This window comes from Chelonoidis abingdonii, chromosome 4 (assembly GCF_003597395.2).
Source record: "Chelonoidis abingdonii isolate Lonesome George chromosome 4, CheloAbing_2.0, whole genome shotgun sequence".
Lineage (NCBI taxonomy): Eukaryota > Metazoa > Chordata > Testudines > Testudinidae > Chelonoidis > Chelonoidis abingdonii.
In genome coordinates this window covers 68,921,895-68,947,841 of record NC_133772.1, presented here as the reverse complement: position 1 = coordinate 68,947,841, position 25,947 = coordinate 68,921,895, and the positions used below count along the sequence as shown (strand labels likewise).

Below are 25,947 nucleotides of genomic sequence, written 5' to 3'. Positions count from 1 at the left end.
GGTGAGCCGTATTTTAATTGTAAAAGAGCTGCATGTGGCTCACGAGCAACAGTTTGGCCACCCCTGGGCTATTGCATTGAGTGAGGGTGGTTACAAACAGTAGAAGCAGCAGCACCAGAAAAATATCTCTGTGTTCAAACCCAGGAGCAACATTTTTTAAATTCTTGCTTCTGGACTCTCCTTTTAATTTCTAAGACTCTCTGTGTCTTAGCCCTTCTCAGACTAATCAAAACCCTGTAAAGTCATATGCTGAGTTATCACTTCATTACCATCCACATCAACTAGCCAAGTGTCAGTTAAAATCATTCTCTTCCTCCCAAAACTGGTGAGAATCCAGCTGGGATTGCTTGGCATTAGAAATAGTAAGACATTTTAACCAGTTATGTTTGAAAGGGACCTGCCTCTGAGACAATAAGTGAGACAATAGGGTCACTGTAACAAGCTCTTTTCTAACAAAGCACATCAAGAATCCATTCTGATCACACTCTTGCTTTATACACTTTGACAGTTACAATCAGCTAAATTCTCCCCTCAGGTGCCTTAAGCAAAGAATCATTAACCCAAAGGCTTGATGCATCAGGATGCCGTACAAGTGGCTTGCAGCATGTATCTCAAATATGATCTATTTCAACGATTCCATACTTCTAATACTCTTTTTAGGGAAAAATTGTATGGACAGAGCATTACAGAAATAGAAGCCTCCATCTGTGTGGATTAACCCTCTGATGGGTTGGATCACAGAAACCCCCTGGAGGCTGCCAACTGATGTACCAAGACTACTTCTGCCCCTGCTTTCCCTGCCAGCTTGGGACTCCAGCACTCTGTCTTGTTCAGCCAGACACATCAGTCAGCTCCAACACAGGCCCAGGGTCTGAACCACATGCCTCAATGCTGCAGACTTAACTGAAAGCAGCTTAAGAAGTGTTCCTGTCTTTAACACTTAGATGCCGAACTCCCAATGGAGTCCAAACCCCAAATAATCCATTTTACCCTGCATAAAGCTTATACAGGGTAAACTCGTAATTTTTTCACCCTCTATAATACTGATAGAGAGAGATGCACAACTGTTTGCCCCCCCCCCCCTTGTTAATACATACTCTGGGTTAATGAATAAGTAAAACATGATTTTATTAAATACCAAAAGTGGGATTTAAGTGGTTCCAAGTAGTAACAGACAGAACAAAGTGAATTACCAAGTAAAATAAAATAAAACATACAAGTCTAAGACTAATACAGTAATAAAACTGAACACAGATAAAATCTCACCCTCAGATGTTTCAATAAGTTTCTTTCACAGACTAAACGCCTTCCCAGTCTGGGCACAATCCTTTCCCCTGGTACAGCCCTTGTTCCAGCTCAGGTGGTAGCTAGGGGATTTCTCATGATTGCAGCCACCTTTGTTCTGTGCCACCCACTTATATATCTTTTGCATAAGGTGGGAATCCTTTGTTCCTCTGGGTTCCCACCCCTCCTTCTCAATGTAAAAGCACCTGGTTAAAGATGGATTCCAGTTCAGATGACATGATCACATGTCACTGTAAGACTCCAAGCCTTCATTCCTCCCAGTCTCACTCACAGGAAGGTCTACCTGCAAAAAGAGCCATCCACAGTCAATTGTCCTGGTTCATGGGAGCCATCAAGATTCCAAACCACCATTAATGGCCCACACTTTGCATAATTACAAAGAGTTATATTTCATATTTCTAGTTTCAGATACAAGAATGATATATTTATACAAATAGGATGACCACACTTAGTAGATTATGATCTTTGTAATGATACCTTACAAGAGATCTTTTGCATGAAGCATATTCCAGTCACATTGGCATATTTTCATGAAATCATATACAGTGCAACATCACAAACCCCTCATTCTTTTGACTGTTTAAGACCCCCTCCTCTTTCACTGTTGATAGTCCCACTGTGAGTACTCCCACTGAAATTAGAATGCAAAATTAAGCACACACATAGATTGTGGCCTATATTTTTATTACCTTTATTGCTGAAATTTTTTAAAAAGTGAGGGCTGCATGGGGACTCTGTGCAAGGCAAGCCAGGGTGTGCATGTACAGCACACTCTGGTGGAGTGGAGGAAAAATAATTCACTTTGGATACTATGCTACTCAAATTTACACTGACTGGTGCCATTATATAAAACCTAGAGACCTACTGTATCAGATAGATCTCCAATGGAAAGAATCCATAGAAACTAAAGCTACACCTACATTTGACCTGGAAGGTGTGATTTTCTGTCCGTGTAGACATACCCTGTGTAGCTCTGCTCGAGTGAGCACCTAAAAATAGCAGTGTGACCAGGGTATCACAGGCAGCAGCTTAGAGTACAAACTGACCCGGACCCTCTGGGTGCATACTTGGGTGGCTAGGCTGAGCCAGCACTTGTGCTACCCCTGCTATACTGCTCTTTTTAGCGCACTAACTCAAGTAGAGCTAACACAGTTATGTCTAGGAGACCTGGAAATCACACCACTTACCTCCAATGTAGACAAACTCTAAGAGTTAACTTGACCCTTCCTTAAGGAAGGGATAGTTTGATCCACTATGTTGACAAAGAAACAGAGCTTTTAGTTGAAATGACAGAGAACTTATTTTTTGTAATGAACGAGCAATTATAAATGAAGTGATGCAAGCTTAATAGAATAAATTAGCATAAGGACTTTAAGGATGTGACTTGAGACACCTTACTTGTGGACAAAAGTACTAAACAAAAAGATATTCACTCTCAGAATGAAAAAGAACCTGAATTTTAATGGGATCACTGTATTTGCAGTACAAAACAGCTACCGTACATGACTCAGCATGACAGCACCCGGAGCAGGAAATCTCATCATGGAAGTGCCAACAAGCTCACAGCAACGTCTCACATCAAGGAATGTTCATGTGATACTTTTGGTGTTCATATGCATTAGGACATACGCTAATTTCTCAAGATTAAGAAGAAACTTCCACCTTTGGTCAAGTAACAGCACTTCTACAAATTAGTCTCCTTTCAGTTTTATGTTAGAAATGCAACATTTTTTCATTGTGGAGAAATGCTCTCCTTTGGTATGTTTTAAAAAAAGCAACTCTAAATTAAAAATCTTACACTCTGCCTTGCTCTCAAGTAGCAGTATTCTTAGAAATTCTATCCGAAGGGAACTCAGTTATCAATCTGTTTAAAATGTAAATTAATCAACCTCCATGACTTTCCAGGAAAATCCCAATCCATGAGTTTTCCTAAAATGTAAAGAAATAAAATTAAATGTAATTATATAAATATTAGGGGCTGGTGCAGCTCCTATTTAAATCAACAGGAGTCTTTCCATCAACATTAATCTGTTTTAAATAGGAGCTTAGTTTTAAAATTGACCATGTAGTGCCTTCTTCCTTTGATAGCTTGCAATACATTGACGCTTCATAAAAGCTTAATAATGTACTTTGCTGTAGTCCATTACAACCGCTTTATTCATTACATGAACTCCGCTCAGAAACATACAATTCTTGGTTCAAGAAAAGGTTGATGGAGAAAGCACTCTATGTTATTCTCCTTAGCTGGCTTAGAATTTAAAAAAATTAACCAACATAATTTTGCACCACTGGATTTTTCAAATTTGCCTTTCCTTCCTCCTGCCCGCTCCACCTCACTCACCAAGTTCAATGCAATAAAGTACAATGATGTTATGCTATTCAATATCTTGTACTTTATTTACTTTTTCATGATCTCTTTAAAAATTGATACATTTTTCTTAATTTTGTACTGTTAGTATTTGATATAGTGTTGTAGCCACACTGAAGTATATTAAAGCAGGATGAATGATGGATTCAACAGCAAACACAGAAATAATTCCCTCAACTATTCTTTGTCTTTTAGCTACTTAATATAAATCTCTCTCTTTTGAGTAATAAAACATGTTTACCAGTCAAACAGCATATTTGCATGTACACTTGGAGATTTACTGCTGTGTATCAAAGATTCTATCATTTCAATAACATGTCTGCTCATTAATACAGTTGCAGTTCTGTTCTGAATTCCCCATTTGAACTGAGCATGTAAATAAGAGGTGGTGCTGAATAAAAATCTTGTCACAGGCTTATAATGTAAAGAAACTCCCCAAACTTTAAGCATGTCATAAGGCATGAACCCATGTGAATCAATCCTGCCAGTATAGGAAATATATGGTACAGTAAAGCCTCATAGTTACAAATACCTCGGAAATGGAGGTTGTTCGTAACTCTGAAATGTTTATAACTCTGAACAAAACGTTATGGTGGTTCTTCCAAAAGTTTACCACTGAACACTGACTTAATACAGCTTTGAAACTTTACTATGCAGAAATAAAATGCTGCTTTTAACTATCTTAATTTAAATGAAACAGGCACAGAAACAGTTTCTTTATACTGTCAAGTCTTTTTTTTAAACTTTCCCTTTTTTTTTTAGTAGTTTATATTTATCACAGTTTGGTACTATATTTGCCTTTTTTGCGGGTCTGTGGTGCTGCCTCATTGCGTACTTCTGGTTCAAAAATGAGGCATATGGTTTACCGGTCAGTTTGAACTCTGGTGTTCGTAACTCTGAGGTTCTGCTGTAGTTGAACAGCTTTACTGTTAGGCTCATAGAACCTACAGCACTGTAATACTTATAGGTTACACTTTAAAATAATGGGACATTCATTGATTAGGGCCAGATTCTGATACCCTTACTCATCTTGAGCAGCAGCTTGCACCACCACCAGCTGAGTACGGGTATCCAAAATCTTGTCCTAAATTATTACAGAAAGAAAACAAGCACAGTTTACATTGTAACAGTGATTGGTGTATGGTTTACTATCTCTCTATTTAGCATGTTAAGGTTTCTATAGTGCCTATCAGCTTTCTGTGTAAGCACTACTGTAGAGAACAGTCCATATACCATACTATATGAAACAGTCTTGCTCTGGCAATGACAATGGGTATGATTTTATAATACTGCGTAATAGAATTGGTTGAAAAATAGTGAAAAAAGTCTGTGGATTTTTTTTTCTGTTTTTCATATACATTTTGAATTTTATGAAATTCTCCAGCCAGCTCTTCTCCATAATAATTCTTGCTCACTGTAGTCAAAGCTGCTCCATCCCAGAATACCAAGTAAGAGGATAATTGCCGAGGGTAGTTTCATAGATGGGAGCAGTATGTAATGCAGCTAAACTTCTTGTCTGGGAGTTAACTAGCTTGAGTCATCTCAGCCTGTTGCCATGTCTAATGCTTCTATTCAAGCATATAACTTGGCAGGAAACCTGGCTGCTGATACGAAGGACCTAATGTGATTTGTTTATTTAGGGTATTGTAAGAATAAGCCAACAGGGGACAATGCATTGACAGTAAAAATGAAAAATAATAATGAATCTCCATTAATGTCCTGCAGCATGACTAAGTTATTTTATATAGCAAAGTGAAAAGTGTCTTAGAAACACCTTGGACACATGGAAGGTTATAAAGAATGCTGTTGCTCCAGTTGATTTAAGCTTCCTTTTTTATGCAAAAGATCAATTTAGTTTCTTTTAGTACAAAATACAGACATACTTGTGCTCTCCAACCAGTGCCAATCATAAATGCAGTTCCAGAGGTAATTGCACAGCATTCTTCTAGGCATTTGTAAAGTTCAGATTTTCAATCCATATGCAGTTCGATCAAGTGACGTAGGAAAATGGGATTTTTTTTTAAGCTAGATATAATGGCTAATTGCCTGAAAGTCCTCAGGTCCTCATTAGAAATGGTGGTGAAGACATAGTGGACCTGATTCTCTGTTGCTATGCACCTGTTTGGGCATTGGTGTAAATGACGACACATGGGGCAGAACACTGGAAAATCAGGTACTCCTGTCTTATGTTGGGTGATTAGATTAAAAAAACCTTCCCCTGCAAAGGAGACACCTACTTTCCTCAGAACTGAGGCCTCCTTGTGCAAAGTTATCATTGGGTTCTGCAGAATAGAGGGTCTGATTCAGGCGCTTCACCAATAGTGAGTTTTATCCAGAGGGAATAAAGCATATAAATGCCTCCTACCTTGATAGAAGAGTTAAATCCTTTCGAGACTATTAAAAAGGGCCATTAATCATTTCTGAAGTATTGCTTTTGATCCACATTGTTCCTTTACAGGGAAATATGTACATGGGGAGGAAAACTTGACCCCTGAACTGTTCTGTTGAGAAAAGGGGGATGGGATTTGCGGTGGCCACCTCAGCCCCTAATTCCATGGACTGAATTGCGGGTGTGTCTCTCAAAAACATGGAGATCTCACACGAGCAATGTGAATCTTGTGAGATATACTGGAGGCCAGCACTGTCTGCATGGAGGCCCTGTGTCTCTGCACTGTCTCCTCTCTGACTATAGCTTTCTTCCACTCCACCACTTGCTGTGTTGACAGGGCTTCCCTCTCCTGACAGGATGTCCTCTCCTGAAAACTTTCCTAAAACCCTAGAAAGGGGTGCAAAAAAATTGATACAGCTTTAGAAAGTATTAAGTTTTCAACAGATTTCCTGTTTGTTTCTGGATAACAATACACAGCACACATGCCACTCCCAACCCCTAACCCTTTCTCCCAGAACAGATTCTTCACAGGAATCGATAGGGATCCAGGAAGTTTATGATGCAGCTGAGAAAATAATCCATCCTTCTGTACTCCTCGGATTGCAATTGGGTAGTAATGGGAACTGATTTGACCCATTGTTAATGACTCATAGCAATAAATTCTACTCTTAGTAATACACCAATTTTGAAGTATCACAACCTGAAAGTTCAGGCACAGAGTTTCCCTACTATTGAAATTGTGAAAAGAAAAATAATTACACATTTATCCCCAGTAAACATTTTGCATTGTACTATTTTACATTGTGGGCAGAGTTATTTTAATGGGAAAAATGTATATGTTGCACATACCCAGAACTATTTGCTGATAATCAATTTTAAAATACGTCTGTATAGCTATTGTGTGTTTGTAAATATATGTATATATATTTAACATACATATTTTTGTTTAATTTCACTTAGAGCATTTGTGGTTTGCATTTAAGCTTTCATTTATGCTTGGCTGCTGTTCATTTTTTCAAACATCCTCAATATCTTCTGGTTTAATAATATTCTGAAAAGTTATTTGTATTACCATACTGCCTAGGAGCCCTAGTCATGGACCAGAACTCAATTGTGCTAGGCACAGTACAAATACAGAACAAAAAAATGACATCTGCCCCAAAGAGTTTAAAATCTAAGTAAGAAATGTGTTTCCTGTAAGAAATCATAATTATTACATCAAGCTTTTACAGTGGACCGTATAATTTAAGTGACTATGAAATAATTTACAGAGAAAAATGGAGACTAAATAGATGAAAACATTTGAAATGTTTATGATGTGAACATGGCAGGCAGCACGTACAACCTTTTACCTTTTGGGCTTCATTTGGTGCTCTAACAAAAAGAGGTATATTGGAAATATATTTGTTATTGTGAGATATTTAGGCAATAGTGGCTTGTGTGGAGGACTTCAACTGTCAATTAATAACCAGCTAGTGGAAGTTAGACCCCAAACTGCATACACTTAACTCTTAAACCATGATAAATGATAAAAAGCATTGGTGCCGACTTTGTGAGTGCTCTGGGGCTCATGCACCCCAGAAAAAAAATAGGAGTTGCTCAGCACACACGGACTCTGACCCCGCCTGCACTCCACCCTGAGGTCTCATCCCCACTAGTCCTCTTCCCCTGAGGCACCTGCTGCTCACCCTTTAGGTGGGGGGAGCAGAAAGGAGTGAGCTTTGGGAGGGAGGTACTTGGAGGAGGGGATAGAGAGGAGTGAGCAGCAGGTGAGCATGTGGGGGCCCCCGGGGAAAAAGCAGAGGAGAGCAGTGGGCAGGGGGTTTCCTCGGGGGTGGGGCGGAGAGGAGCAAACGGGTAGGGGAGGGCCTTAGGGGAGGGGGATAATCAGAACGTCTGGTCTCAAAACTGAATCTTCAAAGATATTTATGTGTGTCAGGTTGGGAGGGAGGAGAGTAACGGAGAGACAGTTTCAGGCCTTCAGGAATGTCTCAGCAAAGTAGCCATGGCCATATATGTTGGGATTTGAGGAGAGGGGAAAAGGAAGCAACCACTTTTTATTTTTTCTGAACCAGTTCCCCCATCCTTGGTTCAAACAACCATATTCATAAGTATTAATGAGACTTTTTCCAAAGTTAAAGTAAGAATACATGGTTGCACGTTCACCCTAAGGCCCAAACATATGGTGCAAATGTTTGAGACTGCACTAATAGCAGAATGATGAATACTGTACACATAATTTGGGCTTATCTAAAATTGTAGAAAATAAATGCATTTTTTTTTTACATTTATATATACGGAGGTGTTGGTTAGGTTACACTGAGTTTTTAATTTACAGTAGGAATTCAAACTCTGTTTTCTATACACAATACAGCGTATCTTCTTCAAATTTATAGACATAATCTGTGAGTAACTTTTCCTGGGGGGATTTTAAATAAATTATTTATTAGTTTGAGTGTAATTTTTAAAAGTGAGCACTTTACAAAATTTGTTCTGCTGAGTCTCACCTTTTTTTGGTATAATACCTAAAACAATCACTGCCTACACAAACTCCAAACTTTATACATCTCACACTCTTGAGAACATCTCAGATACTTTTTTTTTAAAATGTATTTACTTCATCGTCTGACATTTTATGAGCTAGCAGAGCTAGTGAATAAACTCTTCTCCCTTAGCAGTAAATTTCCAAAGTTCTCTCCTGTTTCAAAATGGCCACTTGTTCTCATTGTTGTAATAGCCCTGAGCTAAGATGACCATCCTCAGCTAAGATGACCATCTTTTCTCTATAACCAATACATGTGGCAGTTTTTACTACTCAGAAGAAAGATGTCCACTACTTCCCATTGTTCCCAATAGGAGAGAAGCCAGGCAGCTGTCTGGAGAAAGGGTGATTCTGACTGACGTAAAGAGGCAATGAGATCCCTGAAAGGTGAAAAAATATTGGGGGCAAGAGTGGGAAAAAGGAAAAGGGTTACAAGAGTGTGAGTGAGTACCCCTGCTCATAGACAATAGAGATATTCGCATTATTTAGTCAATGCACTCAGAGGACTCAGGTTAAGGGTCTGTTTTATTTACAATATAGACATTTGGGCTTGGGCTGGAGCCCCGGCTCTAGGGCTCTTTGAAGTGGTAGAGCCCCAGAACTTTTGCAACACAGTTAAACAGACCCTTAGCCCAAACCCTTTGAGCCTGAGTCAGCTGGGACAGGCCAGCCATGAGTTTTTAATTGCAGCGTAGAAATACCCTTAAGGTCGAATTTAGAGTGGGTAGCTTCCCCAAAAGGCTTAACAGTTGGAAGGCAGGTAAAAAACAAAAGTATGTATTATTTTAATATATTTATTTATATATTTAAAAATATGATTTTAAGGCAATCTAATGTTTTTTTTTGGTATCTGATTCATGATATTTGATTGTTTGTGGCTGGTAATACTGCTTCTATGGCCCTCTCTCATTTCCCCATTGCAATCCCTGCTTCTCTTCTCAGGGAAGGGAGATAGGAACAATCAGGGGAAAACAGTGTCTTAAATTTCTGGGTTCAGAGTCTCCACAGAAAAAAGTAGAGATGCTGCATGTGATACTCATCTGGAATAACTGGAGCTGGCACTAGACACGAAAGGGTCCCTATCCATTTACCATTCTCGTAAGCCCCTTCAGAAGGTTTTTTTTAATATGTGAAGTGAATATGGTTTAATGAGATGGTTTATTGTTGTTATTAAGATTATTTATTATTTGTAGTACAATAGAGCCTAGGGGTGCTAGTCATGGTCCATCACCACATTATGCTAGGCACTGTACAAAGAGAAAATGAAAAATATGTCCTTGCCCTGAAGAGATTACAATCTAAATAGAGAAGACAGATACATGGTGGGGGAAAGGGTTATAACATGCAAACAGAGACACAAATGTTATGATGGAAAATGTCACGTTAATTCCATGATGTTTTATTTATTTATGTTTTTTGGGTGTGTTTAATAAAAGGGATTAGCTAAAGGGAAGGGAGAAGAGGACATTGAAGGGAAGGTGGTGTGTGGGACAGGGAAGTGAGGAAGAGGAATGATGCTGAGATGAAGAGACTGTGAGGCAGATGGAGATGGAGATGGTGGAGCAAACAGCGAATCAGCACAGGGCAGAGAAAGTCCAGTCAAAACTGGAGAAAGTTCTTCAAAGGATGAAAGGTCCTTGCTTTGGCTGCTTCTGCTCCTATTGGCTGCTGTGACTGTCTGGCTCCTCTTTGCAGCTTTCTCCCAAGCCCAAGTAGAAGGCAAGGAGAGGGGAGGCATCACCTGGGTCCTAGTACCCCTATAATGATGGGTCTCCCCTTCACAGTTCTGGGTTGAAAGGGGTGGCCCTGTCTGGGCTCCATTTTTATCTCTGCTCCCATTGCAGAAGACCCTACTTTGTATGTGTCTATGATACGAGATTTCTGTTTCTTTGTATTATGTTTCAGCAAATTAACATAAATATAATAATATGTGCATGGAGGAGAGAGGGTCAAAGATGCAAAGTAAATGCACTTTATCCCATTTTGTTACATGGAACAATAAATTTATGTTGTGTGTACCAATATCTATCTCTGTATAATGTAACATGTATATATGTCAGTGTATGACTCTGAGCACATATCAATTTGAGCTATTTTACAATCTTTTAGGTGGCCATAATAGCAGGAAATTTTGAGCTGGCTGAATATATCAAAAATCACAAGGAAACAGATATTGGTAAGTAAAATATTTACAAACTAGTGACAATGAAAAGCTTTATGAAATGTTGATTGGAATCTTTAAATCCAGATTAAAATCCTATAAAGAACAGTTAAATCTGGTTTTATGTGAAATATAATCAGAAGGCTGAATGTGCAGTCGATACAGAGAAATATTCTAAGTTTATCTTCCATTTTCTAAAATGTGAAGAAATAGGAAAAAAGGCCGAATTGTTTTTCAGAGAGTCTTTGTTTTAGAAAATTGAATATAAGTACCACTGCTGGATGATAGATATGTTCTGAGTAGGTGTGATCAGTTTTGGACAAATATATATATACACACACACACACACACACACGCCAGAAAGGGCCAGATTCTCCCCTTCAGCAAGGCTGCTGTGCACTGTGTCACCAGTGCAAAGCAGTGCTAGAACTGGTGTAGCTGATCACAGGAGGATCACCTCAACACAGAGATCCTCCACTGGTTAGGACCTGCATGGCACTTCCTGCCATATGCCATGCCCTCTAACTGCAGCAAATAGAGAGTGGCTGAGAGGAAAGGAGGATGTCTGAGGTAATCTCCTGTGATAGCCCCTTGGGGTACACATACTTTACAACAGTGGTTTTCAAACTTTTTTTCTGGGGACCCAGTTGAAGAAAATTGTTGATGCCCGTGATCCAACGAAGCTGGGGATGAGGGATTTTGGTGTGGGAGGGGCTCAAGGCTAGGGCAGAGGGTTGGGGTGAGGGCTGCAGGGCGGGACTGGGAATGAGGGGTTCAGGATGTGGGAGGGGGCTATGGGATGGGTCAAGGGGTTGAGATGCAGGAGCAGGTCAGGGCTGTGGGCTAGAGGTGCAGGCTCTGGAGTGTGGCTGGGGATGAGGAGTTTGGAGTGTAGGCAGAGCTCCAGGTTTGGGGGGGCTGGAGCAGGGGTTGGGGTGTGGGAGGGGGTCAGGTCTCTGGGCTATGGAGTGCAGGCTCTGGGGTGGGGCCAGAGATGAGGGGTTTAGGGTGCAGGAAGGGATTTTGGGTTGGAGGGCTCAGGGCTGGGGTGGGGGATTGGGAAGTGTAGTTGGACGCTGACTTACCTCTGGTGGCACCCAGTCAGTGGCCTAGCTGAGGTGCCAGAGGTAGGCTTCCTGCCTGTCGTGGCACTGCGGACCACGCTGTTCTTGAAGCAGCCAGCAGTGGGTCCAGCTTCTTCGCAGAGGTGCGCAAGCGGCTCACTCGGCTCTCGCCTACAGGCATCACCCTCCCCCGTCTGGGCTGGGGGTGCAGGCTCTGGGGTGGGGCTGGGCATGAAAGGTTTGGGGGGGACTCACAGCTGGGGCAGAGGATTGGGGTGCGGGATTGGGGCACAGATTTACCTCCGGCAGCTCCCGGTCCGTGGCACAGCTGGGGTGCAGAGACAGATTTCCCACCTGTCCTGGCACTGTGGTCCGCAGTACACCTGACGTGGTCAGCAGCAGGTCCAGCTCCTAGGTGGAGGCGCGTAAGTGGCTCTGCATTGCTCTCACCCACAGGCACTGCCCCTCCTCCCAGCTTCCATTGGCCAGGAACCAGCCAATGAGCGTGCGGAGCTGGTGCTTGGGGTGGGAGCAGTGCGCAGAGCCCCCTGCCTAGAATCCAGACCCACTGCTGGCCACTTCTGGGGTGCAGCGTGATGTTGGAACAGGTAGGCGCTAGCTTAGCTGGGCAGCACTGCCAACGGGACTTTTAACATCCTGGTCGACGGTGCTTACCAGAGCGACCTAGTGCCTTACTTGTTGCGACCCAGTAGTGGGTCGCAACCTGAACTTTGAAAAATGCTGCTTTAGAACAGCCTTGAAGCTGCTTGAGGAGATTGATTACATATAAAATAGCATGGGTTTAATTTAATATGGGATTTTAAACTTACTTAGATTAACTGATTCAAAGGACTGTTTGGAAACTCTTATTTCGGTTTACACTCTTTCGGTTTATTTCAGTTTAGTTCATTAGTTAGAAACAGGTTCAAGCTAAACCAAAAAAGCCATACATACTGAAATAAGTGTGTTCACACAATCATTTTCACTGGTTTAACTAACTAGTGCAAGACTGTGTGTTGACAAAGCCTCAGTTATGCTGGGGCACTGGCACAGCTCATATCCCGTCCAGGGTTGCAGGAATACAAATGTGGATTAAAGCCATCTTTACAACCCCCTTTCTGATTGGCTCTTCTGTGCTCATTGCTTGCAGTTGAAAACTAGATCAGATATCATGAGTTTTAATCTCATGTGATATTCTTTGTTTATTTTTTCCAAGATATGTGGTTATTGGACAAAACTGAAGAGACTTGCATAAAACTTAAGCCTTCTAGATAGCCCTGTATTTAACATGGTGGTGCACTGAAAACAGCTTCCTTCAGTTAGTTTCTTTTTCTTCTTTCTGCATTTACAACCAGTGCTGGTTTGAAAAAGTCAAGCTGATGAGGTCAAGCAGGTGCTGAAAAAGAACCAATCGCCTATCCCTAATGAGCATGTTATCTTATTACCCTGTGCTTACAAATGATTTTTGATGGTTCTACATCTTTGTAAAGATGTTAAAATGAAAGCAGTCAATAGGGCTAATTCAAATGTTACAATTTATTCCTGCAGTGTTGCTTTTTAATATTGTGGTTTTGTCCAATTCTTCCGTACACAAAGAAGTATTACATTTTTCTGCACATAGTTTATTCTCTTTTTTAAAAAATTGTACATAGTACAAGAAAGAAATCAAGAAAAAGCAGAGTATAAATTATTAATTACAGGGCAAAGGCCCCATTACTGAAAAGAGATCAACCTACATGCAGCCCATGACTCCACTGCTGCAATGTCCTCAATACATGATTAATGCTCAGCTCCACATTATTTTCTCATCAAGCATGGACAGTGTTGTTTCCCAGTTGTCTCAGTATATGACGGAAAATGGAATGTAGCTGAAAAGTAGCTGGATGAGACTCAATCCAGGAAAGGAAGGATTGCCTTGTGGCTTAGGCACTTGAGCAGGATTCAGGAGATCTGAGTTTAATTTCTGGCTGTCACACAGACTTTCTTTGTGACACTGGGAAAGTCACTCTTAACCTCCCTTGATGCCTTTGTTCCTCTTCTGTAAAATGGAGATAGTGATGCTTCATTTCCTCGCATGGGTGTTGTGAAGATAAATTCATCAATGCTTGTGAGACATCTTGGTACTAAGTGCTGGTACTAAGTAGGTGGATAGGTATGATGGTAGTGGCTTTGATAAAGAGTAAGCATTACTTGTTCGAATTTCTTCACATTAACTTTGATTTAACAGAGATACTTTTCCTTTAACATTTTTAACATGACTTTTTAATAGTGAAGTCACAAAAATGTATATTTCTGGAATAGTTCCACAATGTGGACAAAGCAGGATACTGAGTGAAAAAAACTGAAATAAAGAATGAGAATGGAGCTTCTATGATGCTGAACATATAGAGCAATGCTGGTGTTTAAATTTCACCTACTTGGCCTTTGTTTATACTGGGAGTATTATTACCCATTATCTTCATCTCTCTTTTGGCTGAGGTCAGACATATTTCCATATGAGTATTTCTCCTTTTTAAAGTCAGGAGGCTTCATGATGGAAAAAATGACCATCAAACAGCTGAGGAGTGGTTGAAAAGAATAAGTTTCAATTCAACATCCTGATGAAGATAAGAGGGATGATTCAGATTAGGAGATCTTTTAAGGAAGTTTATTATCTGACATCTCTAGAAAAATGTCCTCTATTTTAGAAAAGTTCCTGAAATTGAGCAAGGTTATTAAAACACATTTTATACCTATTTAACAATAACTCTTCATTAAAGTGGATGTCCATCCTCCAAACTTGGGAAACATTTAGGAATCTAAGAACCTTGCCATGTGTGTCCCTGGGACATGGAGGATTCATGGAAGATAGGTCCATCAATGGGCAGGGATGGTGTCCCTAGCCTCTGTTTGCCAGAAGTTGGGAATGGGCAGTGGGGTGGGTCATTTGATGATTACCTGTTCTTTTCATTCACTCTGAAGCACCTGGCATTGGCTACTGTCGGAAGACAGGACACTGGGCTAGATGGACTATTGGTCTGACCCAGTGTGGCCATTCTTATGTTATGTTCTTGTCTAGTGGAAGATCTTTGAATGGTTGGAGGATATGGAGTTCAGTGGTTATAGGAAGCAGACAAAAGTAGTAAAGCTACTAACACAACCCAATTATTATCAATCTCATGCATTTTTGTTTTGCTGTTTAAAAAAAAAAAAGGAAAGGAGCCATTAATGTGGAATGAGCTTTTAGTTTTAAAGCCTGTGGAAAATGTATTTGCATTATCTTAAGATGACAAAACAAAACAGAAAAACAACACATCATGTCTGCTTATAGGAAGAAAGGGACTTCAGTATTTATAGATACAGGATTTAAACTTCATATATTTCAGAACTTTTCTCTCAGGTGGCAAGTGAGAGATGGAAATTGAACACTGACTGCTTAGAATATATGATAGGATTCTCCAACTACAAAACAGGCACTGGAACAAATCCCAGCCTTTATTTTTCTGAAGAATAAAGCCAGCAATCTTCTAACTCTTGGTAGTCTTGGTAGACTCTGTGTGGCTATTGATACTTCCTTAAATCAAAATGTAATAGGCATCTAGCTAATACAAATGGCAATCAAGATTTGTCTAAAAAAGTCCACCCTTCTCTTTCGCAGGTGTGCCATCTCAGGGATGCTCTATTTTAATTATTTACTCTAGACAGGAAATGGCAGATTGGACCTAATTTCAATGACTTCATGAGCAGGTTTTCTTTTATCCTGACAGAAACAAGTTTTTAGATTTCTACAATTGAGGCATTTCAAATGTGCATAATTATTAATCGCTTGTGATCTGTAATCTTTGGAGAAGGACCCAGTCAAGGATGTTTTTACATTTACTAATTAATGTGCCTCTTAGACCATTTTCCTGCCCCAGACTATTGCAACAGGAATTGGAAAACATATGTACATTCCACACAGAAGTCATTAGGTGGTAGTCTTGTACTATATCAGTAATAGCTACAGGGCTGTGTCAGGTAATGCTGCCAAACCTGCAATCATGGAGACCTGGCACCCGTAGTGTGATGTTTACCATTCATGGTCCTGTACAACATGTTGTAAAGAATGAGTTGCTTTGTTCAGTAGCAGTGATTATAACATGAGTCCACTAGGAAGTCAGGATATTGCTGCTTTTATAGTAGTATGAGCTGGCACACATTGCAGATCTCTCCTCCTATGAAAAAGGAAATCTCAGTCCACTGTTCTCCTAATGTCCTACATAAGCAAACACAAACACTTTACTTCTGGGTATGTCACCTGTTCCTGTATCCTATTCCCTTCCCACCACCTAACGTTTCATAGACTTTTAGAGTGGGGTAGGTAGGAAGTCAGACACCAAACCTTGGACCTTTCAATCCAGAGGGAGAACCCAATTAATGGCTTTGCAAAGGGCTCTTCATGGGTCTGGACCAGCCCCAATGAGCAATGCTAAGAAGATGCCCTCTTGTTACTGATGGAGTTTATAGGCATTTTCCAATCCAATAGAAAATGACTAATATGAAGCTGGATTGTGTTTTCTCTTTTCCTGCAAAGATGGCATCAGCTTTCATTCTGTGGGTCCAGCACTATATCCCTTACTCAAGCAAAATTCCACTTCATTTCCAGGGCAGTTTGGCTTAAGTGAAGGTTGCAATATCAGATCCTCTACTTACAGCTATTATTGGTAATCCAGGGATGAGAAGGAGTCAGATGGCCAAATTCTGCCTCAATTTCCATGTTGTATGTATATGTTGTGTGAAAACAATGGTGTTCCTACATGTGACAAGTTTGAGTTCCATGGAGCCTGTCATAAATATAAAGGGAAGGGTAACAACCTTTATGTATGCAAGTAACATAAAATCTCTCCTAGCCAGAGGTACAGAATCACTTACCTGTAAGGTGGTTAATCAGTTCAATTAACCTAGCTGGCACTGATTAGAAGGACCAAATGGAGAAAGAAGATACTTTCAAATGGGGGTGGGATGTTTTGTTTGTGCTCTTTTTGTTGGTTCCCTCTTGGGACAAAGAGAGAGACCAAGCAGGTAAACCAGCTCCTAAATGATACATCTAAGATTACAGAAATTGTAAGTAATAGCAAGGAAATATGTTAGAGTATCTTTTGTTTGAGCTTGTGAATTTTCCCTATACTAAGAGGGAGGTTTATACTTGTTTTTGTAATTTTGAAGTTGAGCCTAGAGGGGAATCCTCTGTGTTTTAAATCTTTTTATTACCCTGTAAAGTTATCTTCCATTCTGATTTTGCAGGTGTGATTCTTTTACTTTTTTCTTTATAATAAAGTTCTTCTTTTAAGAACTGGATTGATTTTTAATGTTCTAAAACCTCAAGGGTTTGGTCTGTGCTCACTTTGTTAACCTATCAGTTAGCATATTATTCTCAAGCCTCCCAGCAAAGGGGATGAAGGGACTGGGGGACATATTTTGGGGAAATAGGAACTCCAAGTGGTTCTTTTCCTGAATCTTTGTCTAAACCACTTGGTGGTGGCAACAATACCGTCCAAGAACAAGGAAGGGGTTTGTGCCTTGGGGAAATTTTTAACCTAAGCTGGTAGAAATAAGCTTAGAGGGGTCTTTCATGTGGGTCCTCACATTTGTTCCCCAGAGTTCAGAATGGGGAGGGAACCCTGACAGAGTCCTTTTGCAGAGCCCCTAGAGCTTCCCATATACAACCCCTTAGGTAAGATTCCCATTAAAACATCTGAACAGTTGTGTGGACTCATTCACCCATGCCTTTGCTGCTCAGATCATTAGATTTTTCTTTTGCTTAATGGAGATACCTTGCTGCTTTTCCTTCCACCTATTGTCAATTAAGCTTAAGTAACTCTACATTCCCGTTAGTATATTCTGTAACTTGATGACTTTTCTGTGGCAGTCACCAACAGGAAAACAATTATCTACCAGATCACAAACTGCTATATATTTCTTAGGTTGGACACTACCAGTTTTCAAACACAAAAAAAGACTCTTGAAAATAACTCATGTACCATAAGAAACTCACTGGTATTAAAAGGGGATGTTCAGAGCAGTCTTACTTCTAACAGGAGTGGGTGCCATTTTGGAAAACCTAATCCATGTAAGAGATAAAGTATTCAGAGGGGAGAGGGAAAAGGTTAACACTGAGGGATTAAAAGTAAATTGTCCTATCATTGTATTTCTTGTTAAATAAGGTTCTAAACAGTAGAGAATCTTTTTTTTTCTTCAGATATCCAAAAGGTAAATTAAAAATTCTCATGTCAATTATTCTTCTGGAGTAACTGTGTTTGAAACAAGTTGAAAGTATTTTTGTAAGGCAAGAAAAGTTGTTACTGTGAGGCAAAAGCCTCATAACACTCAGTACGTCACTCAATTTACTTTAATCCAAGATGCTCCCTAATGAGATTTTCCAGGGATGATAAACATATTAAAACACCGTATTTGAATGATTACATATTTTGAAACTCCTTGGAATCTAGAAATATCTTGCAGCTCTGTGCTTATACAGTTCCATTAATTTCTCTATTTTGAAAGAGACATCACATCTGTTGTACAATACTATCTTCATGAACTGCACAGCAGTTACATGTTACAGATTAGCACCCGTTTTCATACTTCCTTTAATTAGTTGTACTGTCTTATTTTAGTTATTCATTTATTTATTTATTTTCCAAGCTAAGGGAAAGTAATGGATTAAAAGATGTGATGAATAGAAAAGTTAATCCCTGATTGTTTTCATCCAGCCTACAGCTGTCTGCAAGTAAATGAGCACAGGAGGTTTAGAAAGCATTTGCTATACAGCATTTACCATGGCTTCTATAGGATGGAGATACAAAAAAACAACAATAATATATATAGAAGTCCTGAAGCTCTCATTAGATACAGTTATGCAGATATTAAATATGTTGCAAGCTGATAATCCTTTGACTCGGATAACCTATTTTTAAATCTCTCTCTCTTTTTGCCTTGGCTCTTGTGATGAGATGAATTATCAGATGGATTAAATGACATGGGTTGTTCTTCTTCAAGTGAACAAGGTTTGTTTATACCATACATCTTGTCCTCCAGCAAGTCTGATGATAAAAGCAAGAGGGTTTTGTGTGTGTGTGTGTGTGTGTTTTTAAAATATGAAACACATTGAGCTGGTGTGTGAGCTTTTGGTAGTTGATTAGCAGACTAACTAATACTTGGATACTGTTGCTAGGCTTCAGGTCTGAGTTCCTGTATTCCTCTATAATTATGCAGAGATGTGAATGTGTGATGGTTTGTGGGTTTTTCAAGCAGATTTTTTTTGTAATTTAATAATTTTTGTGAATGCCAAAAGTCTGCTAATATATTAAGCTTATTCTTTAAAATATATATTTAGTATAGGACAATTGCTTTAGAATTAAAAACAACATCACTTATCATCCCTAAGACAAATAATTTGTTTTTATTAGCATTGGCACTGTTTAAGATGAAACATGCATTTTATTGTTAAATAAACAGAATAACTGCTTTTAAATAGCAATGATATGTTTTTTCATGATAAATTTGCTTTTCTAACCTATTTTCTTTAATTAGATTAGAGTAATTGAAGTCAATATTGTTGGCTCTTCAGTTGCAAATATTTAAATTAAATACTATCAGGTCCAATACATATTGTTTGTTTATTTTTAACAGACATTTAGCAGTTAAATTTTTACAGATCAGACTCCTGCAGCATATTGTCTAAGCCAGTTATAAAAAAACACATTTAAACCAATAAAAGCTTAAAAAAAAAGGTATAGTGTATCAAAAGACAAAAAAATCATGTTATTTAATAGAACAAGAAGGGATGCAAGTATGTAATAAATGTCAAATGAACATCGCTATCAGATTAATCTTAACCTGTTTCATACGCTATACAGTATTTTCTCATGGAAAAGCACAATGTTATTAAAATAAATATAAAGGCAGCGACATTGAGATCTGTATCAGTCACCATTTTAAATATATGCTACATATTGTACTATAGATACTCTTCATCTTTTGTAATCTCTTCTAATTGTAGTCTGTTAGCCCCTACCATAAATGAATATTCATTGCTAATATCCATAGGAAAACTTCACATTAATATCTTCTAAATTTGGTTCTCATCAAAATAAGCTATTGATTAAAATAGGAAATAAATCGATTGTTGCCATCACTTATTAGTTATTATCAAATGATACCAAGGAATAGAGCAATTCATTTGACACATTTTGTCAGACTATATAAATGAGCAAATTGAAAAATTGGTTGTTTATCAGTTAGTGTACCTGTCTTACCTACTAGGATCAGACTTTGAGTAAGATACAGTAGTTTCCTTGTCCCTTTGATCATAAGTAAGGTTTTTCTCTATGTATGCTAGCACGTAGACATGCAATAGATGCACAATGTACATCAATTTTGAAACATAAACATTATTTTCAGAAACCGTATATTTCTGGCTGATCTTTGTTTTAAATTTAGTTTAGTTCTTGTGCATATTAAAATATATGAAGTTGCATATTGATCAGGGCCTGCTCCAGGCACCAGCATTCCAAGCAGGTGCTTGGGGCAGCAGTCCATGTGTTTTTGCCCCCAAGCAGTGCGCCGAATTGCTGCTCCGGACAGCAGGGGCAGTCCGTGTACCGTTAGGGCAACATGCGTGTTTCCGCAGTGGTGGCAATTTGGCAGCAGCTTCTATGTTCAGCTGTCCGCGGTAGCGCAGCTTCTGTCTTCTGGCTGAAGTCAGAAGCTGCCGCTGAATTGCCGCTGCCGCAGAAAGGCGCGTGCTGCCCTAATGGCACACAGACTGCCCCCACCATCGCAGTGGCAATTCAGTGCGTTGCTTGGGGTGGCAAAAACAGTAGACCCGGCCTTGATATTGATAATAGATTAATTATAGTTTAGACTTTTTTATCCTTCGAACTGATCTAATGTGAAATTGGAGTACAGTGTGTCCCAAATTACATGGTACATAATTATTGCTTATGATTTGTTAGGCTTATTCTCAAATCTAAAATGAAAGTAAGAAAGGAAATGAGAAAATATTGAGCTCTGAATAAATGCAATAGAATTCAGAACATTATGGTCTGGTCTTGCAATCTAATCTTTTTGGCCAGACTCTTATTCCCATTGACTTCAACTGGTGCAATGGTTCTCCTTCACGGACCTGATTACAGAATCAGGACCTACAGAGTAAGGTACAGTGGGCTGACATTCTGGGGTCAATACATACAGGTCTGTCGCAACTTACGTGCATTTAACATGCACAATTTTAGCTTTACAGCCGGAGTCTTGGGGGGCGTGGCCTCAAGCAGAAGAGGCGTGGTCTCAAGATTTAAAGGTCCTGGGGCACCAGCCGTGGCTGGGAGTCCCAGAGCCTTTAATTCATCCTGGGGGCTCCCACCTGCAGAGGTGGCTGGTAGCCCCTGGAGCGAACTAAAGGGCCCAAGCCTCCAGCCACCATGGAGCTCCGGGCCCTTTAAATGCCAGCCCCAGCCTGGCTGCCAAAGCTGTGGGTAGGATTTAAAGGGCTCCTCCGGGCTCCCCACTGTGGCAGGAAGCCCTGTGGAGCCCTTTAAATCCTGCCCGCAGCTCCAACGGCTGGGCTGGGGCAGCATTTAAAGGGCTCCTCCAGGCTCCCCACCGCGGGGATGTAATTTTGAGAATATGCGGTTTTTGGTTTATGCGCTAACCCCAGAACGGAACTCCCGTATAAGATAAGACTTGCCTGTACAACAAATATAAGCTACTAAATACAAAGTTATTGAATATACAAAGATCTGAGTTGCAATTCAGTGAAACATGCCATATGAATAAAAAAAATAAGCATAAGTATAATAAAGGAAAAGATATGATTTAAGTATATATCAAGGCAACATATGAGAAGAAATTGGTAATAACCACTGAGAGACAAAAATGGAAAGCGTAGTAAGTCGTATGTGAAACTGTTATTATTAAAGACATAGATTAAGTTCTTGTTTCACAAAAAAAGAAGGTAGGTGGGTTACATTATCCTATAAAGGTGGGAATTAAATCCTTAAAATGATTCTGCCATTGCAACTAAACAGATAATTAGAGTTAAACTATTAGAAGTTGGCTAGGCCCAGAATTTTGAAAGTAATATTAAGCCAAGTTGAAAAACTTCTGGTGAAGATTTTAGGCTGCTCAGTAAGGGGTGAAATTCCCCCTTGTTCAAAGGATCATCACAAGGGCTCTGCATTGGTAAACTTCTATTTTTACAGCTGAAGAAGCACTTGAGTGAATTTCAACTTAATGCCTAATCCTGTGAGGCACTGAGGACCCTAAACTCCCATTTAAATCAATGGGAGTTGAAGGCAGTTAGCACATCTCTAGAGGAGTTCAGTACCTTGCTGACTCAGGCCCTCAGAATAATGTGCCTGATCCTTCTCCATTGAAGCTACATTGACTTCATTGTGTACAAGAAAAATGTATGGCAGGATATGACTTTTCTAAATGTGGATTGTTTTGTACTGTTACATACTGTGTAATGATTTCCTGTGAGGTTGAAAAGCTCACATGAAATGGAGAAACAAGTGTAAACCCAGTTATTTTCATAGAGAAAATTTGAATTGGGCTGAGTAGCTTAAATTGAGGTGGTGTAAAAGAAGGTGGGTTTGTGTTTGTTTTACATTAATTTAGGACCTGAAATCTGTTCAAGATTATTTAAACTTGAAGTTTCCTACAACAAAACAAAGAAAAGTGTGGGGGGGATGCAGTGGAGGAAAGTTAGTGGATGGAGGGAGGTTTCACTAACTACTAGTAGGAATGCAATGGCCTTTAATGCACCTTCATACAAATCCAGGAAGGACCAGTGTGATCATTTAATCCGATCTTCTGCATAACACAGGACTTTGGAGTTCCTTGAATTAATTTCTGTTTGAGCTAAAGCAGGAGTGGGCAAATGTTTTGGCCTGAGGTCCACATCTGGGAAAATAAATTGTATGATGGGCCATGAGTGCTCATAAAATTGGGGTTGGGGTGTGTGTGGAGTGCAGGCTCTGGTTGGGGGTGCCAACTCTGGAGTGGGGCCAGGAATGAAGAGTTCAGGTTGCGGGAGGGGGCTCCAGACTGGGTTGCGGAAGTGAAGTGCGGGAGGGGTTAGGAATCTGGCTGGTGGGTGCAGGCTCTGGGGTGGAGCTGAGGATGAGGAGTTTGGGGTGCAGGATGATGCTCTGGGCTGGGACTGAGGGGTATGGAGGGCAGGAGGGGGATCAGGGCTGGGGCAGGGAGGGTGGGGTGCAGGAAGGGGTGCAGGTTCTGGCTGGGGGGTGAGGGCTCTGGGGTGGGGCTGAGGATGAGAGGGTTAGGGTGCAGAAGGGTGCTCTAGGCTTGGATCAAGGGGTTCAGAGGGTGGGAGGGGGATCAGGGCTGTGGCAGGGGGTTGGGGTGTCGGGAGAGGCTCAGGGATGCAGGCTCCAGGCAGCACTTACCTCTAGCAGCTCCTGGAAGCAGCAGCATGTTCCTTCTCCAGCTTCTTTCAGAGGTGCGTCCAGGTGGCTCTGTGCAGCCAGGTGGCTCTGCACACTGTCCTGTTCACAGGCACCGCCTCTGCAGCTCCCATTGGAGTGCTGGAGGAGGCCATTGGAGCACATAGGAGCCGGAAGGGGGCCATGCTGCTCCTTCTAGGAGCCATGTGAAGTGGACCCTGACCCTGCTCCCTGTTTGGTGTGCCGGAGGAGGGCCATGCTACAACTTCTAGGAGCCATATGGAGTGGACCCCGACCCTGCTCCCTGCTGCAGTGCCGGAGTGAGGCAAGCCCCAGATCCCACCTCCCCAGCAGGAGCTTGAGGGCAGGCTTAAAATGGCTGGCAGGCTGAATCCAGCCTATGGGCCGTAGTTTGCCCACCCCTGAACTAAAGTATATATTTTAGAAAAACATCCAATCTTGATTTAAAAATTTCCAGCGATGGAAAGTTGTTTGTAGGTTCCAAGGCTTTAACCTCCCATTTACAATGGGAGCAAAAGGTGAGAGAAGTTGAATAAGGACACTGGAATAAAAAACAATCAGGATAAATTTCTTGATAAAGAATTTGGAAGGAAAACAAAAGAAATTACCAAGTCAATAAGAGAAGTAAACATAGAATAAGACAAAAGGAAAAATATATTAATTCAATTTTAGTGGGGTGAAGAATATTAAGACTGCAAAGACTTGTTCACGTGCTTAAATTTATGCACTCTGAGTAATCTCACTGAACTACTTATAGGGTGTAAGATACAGGATCTGGGCCTTTAATCCATGAATTTATCAGGGACAGGCTTTGATATAGCAAGACGCTTTGTCTGGCCTTTAATATTCGTGTTACTGGAATTACTTAGTGTCCAGTCCAACTCCCATTCAGGCCAACGGAGAGTTGCTTGTTGTCTAATGGAATTTAGAGCAGGCCCTTAGATGGATGTGGTTTTAAAAATTGATACCTTTTCATGATATGGCTGCCCTACCACATAAAATAATGTCTTTTTTGTCATGCAGAAAAACTAATATTTTTCTTCTAAATAAATTAGATTCAAATGGCATCTAAAGCAGTCACTTTAGTACCCTGGTTGCTATTATTGTCTCTTTGCATACCAATATATTTCCTCTTTGCCCTCAGTCAGTCAGTGACTGCGCTACTCTGCCCGTCTCCCTTGCTCCACTATGTTTACATTAGATCAGAAGCTTGTACCTTCATTTTTAACACCCACACATACTAATTTTGCTGTTCTACCTGGTTATTAGGTTAAGTAGGTGAAATGCTTAACGTTAATTATACAAAGAAACTCTTTTTTTCTTCTTTATTTGGGCCAGCTACTTACAGATCCAAATTTTAGTTCATATAAAAGAATACTTGTTATGGAGGCGTCCTCTCAAAAATAATATTTAATGAAGAATCTCCTTTATAGAATGAACTTCCGATAGTACACCAAATATTACAATCCTATTGAAAATTGACTTGCAAATGAATATCTATTAAAAGAATTTAATTTTTGGTGCATACCATTTATTGTCACACTGTATATGAAACACCATGAAATAGGAGCTTTTTAAATGAACAGCTGTCAAATAAATATACCATATAATTAACATTATTTATAGTGCCTAAAATATAAAGTAAGATAAAGTCTTGGCCCTGAAGAGCATACAGACTAAATTTTAGATGTGATACATCAAGCGAAGGCAAACTATCCCATCCTAAAATATCACCGTGTGAACAAAGAGAGTTAGTGATCTTGACTAACTACTGGCAGTCCCTTTTATTATAAGAGTGATGCCCCAAGCCCTGTCTCACAGGCATCACATTATATGGTTGCCTCTTTGTTCACACGATGATATTTCAGGATGGGATAGTTGGTCACCAGCTTCTCGATATGTGTGATGGCTGCATCATATTGTCCATACTGTATCTTTCTCTGGTAGTCACCTCAGGAATTTCCACACATCTGAGAGCCTTGGAAGAAATTGTGTATGATACAAATCCAGACAGTCTCTAAACTAATTTAGTGTCTTTAGGTATGGGCATCTGCTATAATGCTTTTATATTTCGGGAATCAGGTCCTAGCCCTCGGAGTACAAGTCTCTCATGTATAGTACTACAGTCAATTGCAATTTCATATTGTTTTTACTCAGTTTTAGATTTACTTACCTGAGTCTTCTAGCAACTAGCTGGGTTTGTGATCATGATTTGCCATAGCTTCTGCCATATTGTCTCATGTCCAGATACCTGAATGTCATCAGCTATGCTGATCCTTGAGAGTTTTCTTAGTATGTCTTATTGACAGTGTTGATATTGTTCCACTGCAGGTTTGATCCCAAATGGCATTAGCAGTGATCTGTATCAGCTTGCTGGCATCCAACATGTGATGAAGTAGCTGCTTTCCTTATCCAGTAACACTTGCCAATATTTATCTTTTGCACTATTAGGTAAATGGCCCTGATATGGGCCAAATGTATCAACTTCAGTTTGCTCTTAGCTTGGATAAAGTTTATATTTAATAAAACCTAAGACAGCCCCTTTTGCTTTGAGATAACCTTTCAGTCCATCAGAGTAAGTGAAACTATTGCTAGTTCCCCAATTCTTTACTAATAAAAAGACCCTTATATGTTTAAAAGTGTTGGGAGAATGAAATATGACTGAAATTGT

At 40.0% G+C, this 25,947-nt stretch overlaps 1 protein-coding gene across 3 annotated transcripts in view; it reads left to right on the top strand.

Moving 5' to 3' along the window:
• Positions 1-25,947, top strand: part of SHANK2 (SH3 and multiple ankyrin repeat domains 2) — a 673,265-nt gene that overhangs the window by 208,935 nt on the left and 438,383 nt on the right. For all 3 annotated transcript variants that reach the window (XM_075065249.1, XM_075065248.1, XM_075065253.1), the window contains exon 12: positions 10,714-10,780. In XM_075065249.1, the coding sequence (XP_074921350.1) occupies positions 10,714-10,780 (67 nt within the window). The remainder of the gene's footprint in view (positions 1-10,713; positions 10,781-25,947) is intronic.